Here is a 12,254-nt window from a genome sequence, read left to right on the forward strand (position 1 = left end):
CCCACAAGATGAGCAAACATTTGTAATAAATTTTAATTCGATAAACAATGTTTTGCAATATGAGTAATATGTGATGCTGAATGTCACATGATCACAACTGATCCAGTGGTTCTTCTCTTCTCTTCTCTTCTCTTCTCTTCTCTTCTCTTCTCTTCTCTTCTATTCCTCTCTCTCACTCACTCACTCACTCACTTGCTCATTCACTGCAGGATTGTGGATGATTGTCTCCCATTCTCACATGCTCAGTCTCTGGCCACAGTGCTTGGCAGAAATCAGTGATTTTTCAGAACATTGGAAGGTGCCCACAACTGGTGCTAGTGTATTTTTTGTCACTTCAAAGCACCTATGGACAGTCCTTTGCTTTTCCATACAAGAGTAACCTTAGGAATACTGTGCTTCATTCTAGGTCAGGCTGCCTGCAGATATAGACCCTTTCCTCTGCTGCCTTATTGCCAGTTACATTAAATACAGTATATGACAATAATTTATTACTAGTTTACTGTAGTCAACATCCATGCAAGTGTACACAATGGCCCCCATGCAGAAAAAGATTCCATTGAGCCAAAAGATAGCAGTGATTCTGCTAGCGATAGTGAAAGTCATCCTACACAATAACCTTCTTCTCTTTTGTCTTCCTGACATCAGCCATGAAGGTTTTCAAAGGTAAGTGCAGGTTAATTGTTTCTTTTTCTTTTTTTTATAATATAATTTATTGTCAAGTTAGCTTACATACAATGTATACAGTGTGCTCTTGGCTTCGGGAGTAGATTCCCGTGATTCATCCCTTTCTTACAACACCCAGTGCTCATCCCAACAAGTGCCCTCCTCAATGCCCATCATCCATTCTACCCTCTCCTGAGCCCCCATCATAAATCCTCAGTTTGTTCTCTGTATTTAAGAGTCTCTTATGGTTTGCCTCCCTCTGTTTGAAACTATTTTTCCCCTTCCCTTCCCCCATGGTCTTCTATTACGTTTCTCAAACTCCACATAAGAGTAAAAACATATGATACTTGTCTTTCTCTGACTGACTGACTTCATTTAGCATAATACCCTCCATTTCCATCCACATTGTTGCAAATGGCAAGATTTCTCATTGCCAAGCAATGAATATATGGAATATATTATTGGAATGGCAATAGAATATATTATTCTATATGTTATTCCATAATATATAGAAACCACATCTTCTTTATCCGTTCATCAGTTGATGGACATTTAGGCTCTTTCCATAATTTGGCTATTGTTGATAGCGCTGCTGTAAACATTGGGGTATATGTGCCCCTATGAATCAGCACTCCTGTATCCTTTGGATAAATTGCTAGTAGTGCTATTGCTGGGTTGTAAAGTAGTTCTATTTTTAATTTTCGGAACTTCCACACTGTTTTCCAGACTGGCTGTACCAGTTTGCATTCTCACCAACAGTGTAAGAGGGTTCCCATTTCTCCACATACTAGCCAACATCTGTTGTTTCTTTATTATTTTGTATTACAGTATTGTAATCATTTTTATATGAATCTTTTTGGGTTGTGGAATGAATCATCTGAGTTTCCATTATTTCTTGTAGGGAAATTCACTTTGATATACAAGTGCTTTGGATTACAAGCTTGTTTCTGGAATGAATTATCCTTGCAAACCAAGATTTTAATGTATTTAGATTTTAATGGACTAAAATTTTTTCGCCTCTTATCCTAAGCTAGTATCTTGAGGTCCACTTCCCACTGTCCATATTGTTTTCTCTCCAGAGTCTGTTACATCACATCAACTCCTTTAAATACTCTCTGAGCTATGCATTAAATTTCTATTCCTTGTCTGAAGTTTTGCTCATACACACAGCAGAAGTAATTTACATTCTGAAAGTGGAGGGAACAAACAGGTCTTCCCTAGCTTTTGGTATCATCTCCCTACTATTTAAAATGTTCATGTTACAAAAAACCCTTTAGGAATATATTCATTACCATAGGCACAGTCCCTATTCTCATGGAGTTTAGTTCTGTCAGGGAGAAATATATTAATCAAATGAGGGTGTGGGGTTAGCACAGTGATATGAGTAGAGAGCCAAAAGCCTTATTAACCAGGTTAATGAGGATTTTTTTCCCTTTGTCCTGAGAGTAATGGATAAGAATAGAAAGATTTTAAGAAGGTGACCTGAGCAAAAGCACGTCACCTGCTCAAGGTCACATAATAGTAATGTAGTCAGTGCTCAAATCCAAGTCTTTGACAAGCAGTACAAATGGTATTTTCACATTTCTAAAATATACATGTATTTCGCCACTTTTTTATAGTTGAATTTATTTCCCAGTTTCTCGGTAGTAGAGGAAAAGTCTACAGATATCTGTGAACCAGACAGAAAAAAAAATACTTTGAATTGTCTTACCATTTTGAAATATGTGTATGAAAAAAAGTTTATTACTAAATTATATTAAGATTTGTTTTAAACAAAATGTAACAGGGGATTCATGGGATTCTATTGTACTAAATGTCTCATTTCCAGCTGAAATATTATGGTATTAACCTTGAATAGCTGTTAGAAAGTAAATTGAAAATACATTGGTTTTAGTATTATGAATTTCTCTCTTTGTTTTATTGGAACTAGAATAATTTGAAATATTTTATGGAAAAAAGTTTATTAATGTCATTGAACTCTTTGGCTTTTTTTGTTTTTGTCATTGAATGTATGGCACAAAAATGTGATAACACAAAGTGGTGCTGCTTCTGCCTTGGCAATGGTCTTAAGTGCCTCAGGGTAAAGATACAAGCAGCTTTATCTTTTCTTCAGTAGGATCTTTTTGTGAAAAGCAGACTGATGATTAAAACTTTAATACAGACTTTGTCATTTAGAATAGAAGGAGAGATAAAGGTCTTCCCAAACAAACAAAAACTGAAGGAATTTGTCACCACGAAACCAGCCCTACAAGAGATCCTAAGGGGGATCCTGTGAGACAAAGTACCAGAGACATCACTACAAGCATAAAACATACAGACATCACAATGACTCTAAACCCATATCTTTCTATAATAACACTGAATGTAAATGGATTAAATGCGCCAACCAAAAGACATAGGGTATCAGAATGGATAAAAAAACAAGACCCATCTATTTGCTGTCTACAAGAGCCTCATTTTAGATCTGAGGACACCTTTAGATTGAGAGTGAGGGGATGGAGAACTATTTATCATGCTCCTGGAAGCCAAAAGAAAGCTGGAGTAGCCATACTTATATCAGACAAACTAGACTTTAAATTAAAGGCTGTAACAAGAGATGAAGAAGGGCATTATATAATAATCACAGGGTCTATCCACCAGGAAGAGCTAACTATTATAAATGTCTATGCGCCAAATACCCGAGCCCCCAGATATATAAAACAATTACTCATAAACATAAGCAACCTTATTGATAAGAATGTGGTCATTGCAGGGGACTTTAACACCCCACTTACAGAAATGGATAGATCATCTAGACACACAGTCAATAAAGAAACAAGGGCCCTGAATGATACATTGGATCAGATGGACTTGACAGATATATTTAGAACTCTGCATCCCAAAGCAACAGAATATACTTTCTTCTCGAGTGCACATGGAACATTCTCCAAGATAGATCATATACTGGGTCACAAAACAGCCCTTCATAAGTTCACAAGAATTGAAATTATACCATGCATACTTTCAGACCACAATGCTATGAAGCTTGAAATCAACCACAGGAAACAGTCTGGAAAACCTCCAAAAGCATGGAGGTTAAAGAACACCCTACTAACGAATGAGTGGGTCAACCAGGCAATTAGAGAAGAAATTAAAACATATATGGAAACAAACGAAAATGAAAATACAACAATCCAAACGCTCTGGGATGCAGCGAAGGCAGTCCTGAGAGGAAAATACATTGCAATCCAGGCCTATCTCAAGAAACAAGAAAAATCCCACATACAAAATCTAACAGCACACCTAAAGGAAATAGAAGCAGAACAGCAAAGGCAGCCTAAACCCAGCAGAAAAAGAGAAATAATAAAGATCAGAGCAGAAATAAACAATATAGAATCTAAAAAAACTGTAGAGCAGATCAACGAAACCAAGAGTTGGTTTTTTGAAAAAATAAACAAAATTGACAAACCTCTAGCCAGGCTTCTCAAAAAGAAAAGGGAGATGACCCAAATAGATAAAATCATGAATGAAAATGGAATGATTACAACCAATCCCTCCGAGATACAAACAATTATCAAGGAATACTATGAAAAATTATATGCCAGCAAATTGGACAACCTGGAAGAAATGGACAAATTTCTAAACACCCACACTCTTCCAAAACTCAATCAGGAGGAAATAGAAAGCTTGAACAGACCCATAACCAGCGAAGAAATTGAATCGGTTATCAAAAATCTCCCAACAAATAAGAGTCCAGGACCAGATGGCTTCCCAGGGGAGTTCTACCAGACATTTAAAGCAGAGATAATACCTATCCTTCTCAAGCTATTCCAAGAAATAGAAAGGGAAGGAAAACTTCCAGACTCATTCTATGAAGCCAGTATTACTTTGATTCCTAAACCAGACAGAGACCCAGTAAAAAAAGAGAACTACAGGCCAATATCCCTGATGAATATGGATGCAAAAATTCTTAATAAGATACTAGCAAATCGAATTCAACAGCATATAAAAAGAATTATTCACCATGATCAAGTGGGATTCATTCCTGGGATGCAGGGCTGGTTCAACATTCGCAAATCGATCAACGTGATACATCACATTAACAAAAAAAAAGATAAGAACCATATGATCCTGTCAATCGATGCAGAAAAGGCCTTTGACAAAATCCAGCACCCTTTCTTAATAAAAACCCTTGAGAAAGTCGGGATAGAAGGAACATACTTAAAGATCATAAAGGCCATTTATGAAAAGCCCACAGCTAACATCATCCTCAACGGGGAAAAACTGAGAGCTTTTTCCCTGAGATCAGGAACACGACAGGGATGCCCACTGTCACCGCTGCTGTTTAATATAGTGCTGGAAGTTCTAGCATCAGCAATCAGACAACAAAAGGAAATCAAAGGCATCAAAATTGGCAAAGATGAAGTCAAGCTTTCGCTTTTTGCAGATGACATGATATTATACATGGAAAATCCGATAGACTCCACCAAAAGTCTGCTAGAACTGATACATGAATTCAGCAAAGTTGCAGGATACAAAATCAATGTGCAGAAATCAGTTGCATTCTTATACACTAACAATGAAGCAACAGAAAGACAAATGAAGAAACTGATCCCATTCACAATTGCACCAAGAAGCATAAAATACCTAGGAATAAATCTCACCAAAGATGTAAAAGATCTGTATGCTGAAAACTATAGAAAGCTTATGCAGGTAATTGAAGAAGATATAAAGAAATGGAAAGACATTCCCTGCTCATGGATTGGAAGAATAAATATTGTCAAAATGTCAATACTACCCAAAGCTATCTACACATTCAATGCAATCCCAATCAAAATTGCACCAGCATTCTTCTCGAAACTAGAACAAGCAATCCTAAAATTTATATGGAACCACAAAAGGCCCCGAATAGCCAAAGTGATTTTGAAGAAGAAGACCAAAGCAGGAGGCATCACAATCCCAGACTTTAGCCTCTACTACAAAGCTGTCATCATCAAGACAGCATGGTATTGGCATAAAAACAGACACATAGACCAATGGAATAGAATAGAAACCCCAGAACTAGACCCACAAACGTATGGCCAACTCATCTTTGACAAAGCAGGAAAGAACATCCAATGGAAAAAAGACAGTCTCTTTAACAAATGGTGCTGGGAGAACTGGACAGCAACATGCAGAAGGTTGAAACTAGACCACTTTCTCACACCATTCACAAAAATAAACTCAAAATGGATAAAGGACCTGAATGGGAGACAGGAAACCATCAAAACCTTAGAGGAGAAAGCAGGAAAAGACCTCTCTGACCTCAGCCGTAGCAATCTCTTACTCGGCACATCCCCAAAGGCAAGGGAATTAAAAGCAAAAGTGAATTACTGGGACCTTATGAAGATAAAAAGCTTCTGCACAGCAAAGGAAACAACCAACAAAACTAAAAGGCAACCAACGGAATGGGAAAAGATATTTGCAAATGACACATCGGACAAAGGGCTAGTATCCAAAATCTATAAAGAGCTCATCAAACTCCACACCCGAAAAACAAATAACCCAGTGAAGAAATGGGCAGAAAACATGAATAGACACTTCTCTAAAGAAGACATCCGGATGGCCAACAGGCACATGAAAAGATGTTCAACGTCGCTCCTTATCAGGGAAATACAAATCAAAACCACACTCAGATACCACCTCACGCCAGTCAGAGTGGCCAAAATGAAGAAATCAGGAGACTATAGATGCTGGAGAGGATGTGGAGAAACAGGAACCCTCTTGCACTGTTGGTGGGAATGCAAATTGGTGCAGCCGCTCTGGAAAGCAGTGTGGAGGTTCCTCAGAAAATTAAAAATAGACCTACCCTATGACCCAGCAATAGCACTGCTAGGAATTTATCCAAGGGATACAGGAGTACTGATGCATAGGGGCACCTGTACCCCAATGTTTATAGCGGCACTCTCAACAATAGCCAAATTATGGAAAGAGCCTAAATGTCCATCAACTGATGAATGGATAAAGAAATTGTGGTTTATATACACAATGGAATACTACGTGGCAATGAGAAAAAATGAAATATGGCCTTTTGTAGCAACGTGGATGGAACTGGAGAGTGTGATGCTAAGTGAAATAAGCCATACAGAGAAAGACAGATACCATATGGTTTCACTCTTATGTGGATCCTGAGAAACATAACAGAAACCCATGGGGGAGGGGAAGGAAAAAAAAAAAAAAAAAAGAGGTTAGAGTGGGAGAGAGCCAAAGCATTAGAGACTGTTAAAAACTGAGAACAAACTGAGGGTTGATGGGGGTGGGAGGGAGGGCAGGGTGGGTGATGGGTATTGAGGAGGGCACCTTTTGGGATGAGCACTGGGTGTTGTATGGAAACCAATTTGACAGTAAATTTCATATATTAAAAAATAAAAAAATAAAAAAAAAAACTTTAATACAGACTTTCAGGAATAAGTGCTCTATACACTTGAGTTATCTATTTTCCCTCATTAGAGAGCACTCCACAAGGTTTCTTATCACATAAAAAAAAAATCCACGAATGATTGAGGAAAAACAAAGAAAAACAAACCTTTATTTAATCAATGGAAATAGTCTCATTGGCTTTGGGCAGAGAATGCATTTTTATTTTGTTTTAATTTTTTTGAGGTTAGTGTTTGTTGTCTTAAATGAGAGAAAATAAATTTAAACAGTGAGTTTGCAAATGATATTATCCACTTCATAGGTGCTAGGATTTTTCATATTTTGCAATATGTTATAGATGAATTTCACTTCAGTATATAAACAGATAAAACTGCCAACACATTTTTGGTTCAGCCAGCTCCTGACTTTCCTCATTATATGTCATATTTTATGAACCACTTTTAGACGCTTCTGAGTTTTCAGTATCTTCAAAATACTTACATGTTTCTATATCAGTTAGGAAACAGAAACCACACTGGTAAATTGAACAGGGAATGCTGAATATGAAGACTTAGTAACCGGTAATAGAGATTACCAAAAGAGGGTAAGACAGAACTCCAAATTGCACTAAGGCTGAAGGAGAGACCTCAAAAAAGGAATAAATTTGGAAGGGGGATCCCTTCCCCAAGGGTGGTTTCAGAACTCTGGAGAGCATATGAATAGGCCTCCTGGATGAGAAGTTCCCCAGATTGCCGCGTGCAAGAACTGGTCCACAGATGGAACGAATGAGGTGCAGGAAATTGAAGACTGAGACTGGCAACAAAACTTGCTGGAGGTTGAGTGCCACTGAGTGGCCCATGGCAGCTGCACTGTAGGAGAAAGAAATTAAGCATACTGGAAGTGGGAAGAGAAGCCTCTTCCTTCCGTCATGTTCATCCAGCAACCTCTCATGACAAAGGAGAAAGGTTTGAGTCCAGGTCTGGTATCACAAAGCAGGCCAATGAATGGTGGACTTCATGTCAAGAGGCAATGAGTTGGTCATTGATAGAGCTTCTTTGTCAAGAAATACACAAAGGAAAAAATACATTTCTCTTTATTAAATAGAGTATTTTATTTCCAGCAATGTATCCGCTCTTGCTACTTTTTTGGTGAGAGGAAACACCACACGTTGTTGTGATCATTGTTCTTTTTCCTGGCATGCATTGGCTAGAAATCCTTCTAACAGCTCTGAAATTGTGTCTAGTCAATTTCATCAACATTCAAAATGTAGGACTTTGAATATCCAGCTTGCCATGAGATTATATCAAGAATTAAGAATAAATATGTTTTTCTCTATTACAAGAAAATTTGTTGGCTTTCCAGGCATTCTTTTGAAGAACTTCACTGAAATATGCATGGCACATCAACTTTTCTTGAATGAGACCTTACAAAAATAATTTGTTCATTCATAAGCAATGTAAGTGATGCCATGTGAAAAAAACTCAAAAACTTTGGAAGAATTTGGAGTTCTTTGACTCAAACATTTCCTTGTCTGTAAATGTTAGCTATGAGAGTGCAGACTCCATTTCTTAATACTTACTATATTTGAAGGATTCCATTAAGATAAAAATTCAGGATTAATTCAATATCATAGACAGCATATAATTTTCCCTGTTAAATATCACTTTACAAAGTATTTTTATTTAAACTGACAACCGTCTTCTGACGGTTAAAATGAACAACTGAACAAAATTAAAATTACTTACACAAGTTTTATATTATTTTAGTAAAAATTTATTAATTTTACAAAAATATCCTAGAAGTAAAAAAGGAAATAATTTTTTAAAATTCTGTTTATATTTGATTCAAAAGAATGAAATTAATTTCTGAAGTAAAACATTACATGGAATCTTATGTTTAAGTGTTTATGCTTTGTTTGCAAAGGAGAACTACAATATTCATCACATTTTCAAAAGAATCTCATAGTCAAAGAATGAGTATTGAATAGCTAATAACTGGTGTAGTTAAGCAGATTACATACTTTTAAATTTCTTAGCATATTGATTCTCTTTGTTTACTATATTTAGCATAACATGTTTATAAAATACCAAGCAAGATGGCTTAATTTCATATTAGAGTAATCAAACCACCTAGCATTGCAAAAAGAATGAAATTAATAAGCTTTGTAATGAATTCTGCCTCCCCCATACTTTGGTACTACAGGCTGATTAGGAAAAAAAATCATATTACATAATCCTTTATTCAATAAGAAGATGAATCATAAGGCTGGACCTTGTTCCCTGAATAGAGTAAAAGGCAGCCTGTATGGTACAGAGTCAGGAAACATTGATAAGATCTCTTCTTTCTGCTCTTTTTTCAGATCTAATCTGCTAACTCTCCTCTCTTCCTGTTGATGGAATTATATCCTAAAATTAGAAAAAAAATGAATGTGTATGTTTTCCTTTAAGACATAACTGGTAGATTTATATTAGCACTGAAATGTAAATTACTGGTAAGCTACCCTTATTGGAAGGTAAACTTTGAGAGTAGAAAATAGCAAAGAATATCAGGTCTCAGAAGAACTAGAATGCTATGGAGAGACTAAAAATTGAGTGGGATTGAAGAAGAGAAAATTCTCAGGATTTTTTCAGTATTTTACTAAACGATGCTCTATTACAGTTGGGTTCGAAGAAGATGAAATGGAATTGGGAAGATAAAGCAAACAGCAAAAAGCAAAAGTAGCATTTTCATTCTTGGCATAAAGGAGAGAGTGATGTTTGTGTTTGATTACTTTTTATGAATTGAGGAGTTAGGGAAAGTAAAAACTTCACCATTAATAAATAAATCTAATGGTCTTTAGAGTTCAGGGTAGAGATCCAGAGGTCTTGGTGGGGGGGGGGGGTGGTGAGGGGCGGTCCAGATTGCAGTTGGGTTGTATGTTTAACATTGATTCATTGTCACTAAGAACTCCATGCCTGCTCCAAATGCAAGAATTGTTATACAACTACTTATAGCACAAAGTAAAAAGTCAGTGTTGAAGTAGTTCAGCTTTAAAAATTCTTTTCTGCAACTTGTAATTGCAGAGGAAACTGAAATTACCTTAACTGATCGTAGACCATAAAATGAAATATTTGAGATGCAAGCCCCTGATTATGTACAATTCATTAAAAAAATTTTTTAATGTTTATTTTTGAGAGCATAAGTGAGGAAGAGGCAGAGAGTGAGGGAGACACAGAATCGGAAGCGGACTCAGGCTCCAAGCTGTCAGCACAGAGCCCAACTCAGGGCTGAAACCCACACACCACGAGATAATGACCTGAGCAGAAGTCGGATGTTCAACTGAGCCACCCAGGAGCCCCTGTATAATTCATTTTAAAGTATCATTGGTTATTGGAAAACAATATGGGATGGGCATAATTGACATTAGCAGAGGGATTTCATAATCTAAGAATCTCCTCTTGAGTCTTCACACTTAAATCTATGAAATGGCTATCTTCTGGTTGGGAAAATTCAGTTTCAGATTCCTGAATACTATTCATCGATATAGATTGTATATAGGTATATAATTTAGGAAATTGATAAGATCAGGAAGCATGTAAGTTTATGCCCCCCAAGAATTATACTCACCAAATAAGCAGGTACTCCCCTTTTTCCATCATATTTACCTGCAAGTAAAGCAGTGAAAGCACTGATACTGTTCACCCTTCATCATTCTATATTTTATTTTCAGAACCAGTAATCATGATATATTTTTCTTTATTTTTTTATATTTAGCTTTTGCTTAGGTAATAGCTGGGAAAAGACTTGTTAATATCAATCATATTCTTTCTATATCATCTTCTTTATCACTTCCACCATAGTTGAAATACACCACAAGAACATATTGAAAATATTTATAGATAGAGTACTGATTGGAGGAATTTGAAGGACTTTTGTCTTAAAGAGAATTCCTCACTACTAGTGGCATTTCAGAAATTTTCTTGGGCCTCAGGTAATAGGTCATAATCTTCCTCATGGCAGCCTTCATATCCCTGTTCCTTAGTGTGTAAATAATGGGGTTTAGAATGGGAGTGAAAATGGTGTAAAATATGGCTAGAAGTTTATCCACAGGGTAAGTGGTAAAGGGCCACACATAGATAAAGATGCAAGGTCCAAAGAACAATATTACCACGGTTATATGGGCAGCCAGTGTTGAAAATGCCTTGGCCATTGCAGCAGAAGACTTAAACCAGACGGTGACAAGAATAATGATGTAAGAGACAACCAAGAGAGAGAAAGTACTTAGGGAAAGAATTCCACTATTGACTACAATTAGTATTTCAACAGTATAAGAGTCCAGGCAGGCAAGTTTGGTCACTCGAGGAAGGTCACAAAAAAAGCTGTCTACAACATTGGGTCCACAAAAAGGCAGGTTTACAGTAAATGATAACTGGCTTAATGTGTGCACCAAGCCCACAGCCCAGGAGACCATTACCAGGAAACTGCACGTCCTTCGGCTCATGATGACTACATAGTGTAGGGGTTTGCATATAGCTACATATCTGTCATAGGCCATGGAGACAAGTAGTACCATCTCTCCTCCAGTAAAAAGGTGAATGAAGAAAATCTGGGCTATGCAGCCACTGAAGGAGATGGTCTTGTGTTCACTCAGAAAATCTGCAATCATCTTAGGGGTAGCAAAAGAAGCCTGACAGATGTCCACAAAGGACAGGTTTCCCAGGAGGAAATACATGGGGGAGTGCAGGCTGTTATCAGAGGTTACTGTCATGATGATGAGAAGGTTTCCCAGCACAATGACCACATATAACACAGAGAAGAAAACAAAAAAGAAAAGTTGGAGATCCTGAGAACTACAGAGTCCCAGCAATACAAATTCAGACACCACTGAAGAATTGACCTTATCCATGGATCCAGGCTGCACACAGGCTTTGGAACAGCCCTAAGGAAGGGGAAATAGGAAAGGATCAGAATTATGAGCCATAGACTTTTAATGCAAAGGATTCTGAGATCCCAGATATAGTGTGCATTTGCTAAATAAAAAATTGTGAAGGGATCACAAAAATATATCTGGAAAGTAGCAAGGAGCTTAGGGCAATGTCTAATTCTAAATAATTTTATTTCATTAGAACCCCTTTAGTTTTGGATAGTCTTAATAATGCTAAACAGTAGTAAAAAAGCTTATCCATGAGCTTACTCGTGATCACAAGACAAGAGGAGTGACTTAAAACCAATTGCAT

At 37.0% G+C, this 12,254-nt stretch overlaps 1 protein-coding gene across 1 annotated transcript; it reads right to left on the reverse strand.

The window, feature by feature from the left end:
* Nucleotides 1–10,954: 10,954 nt before the first annotated feature.
* On the reverse strand, nucleotides 10,955–11,923 carry LOC122221248 (olfactory receptor 4K5). Its single transcript, XM_042940563.1, has one exon. It carries the CDS (start codon nucleotides 11,921–11,923, stop codon nucleotides 10,955–10,957), a length of 969 nt encoding a protein of 322 aa, XP_042796497.1.
* Between the last annotated feature and the right edge of the window lie 331 nt (nucleotides 11,924–12,254).

Source organism: Panthera leo, chromosome B3 (genome assembly GCF_018350215.1).
Source record: "Panthera leo isolate Ple1 chromosome B3, P.leo_Ple1_pat1.1, whole genome shotgun sequence".
Taxonomy (NCBI): Eukaryota; Metazoa; Chordata; class Mammalia; order Carnivora; family Felidae; genus Panthera; species Panthera leo.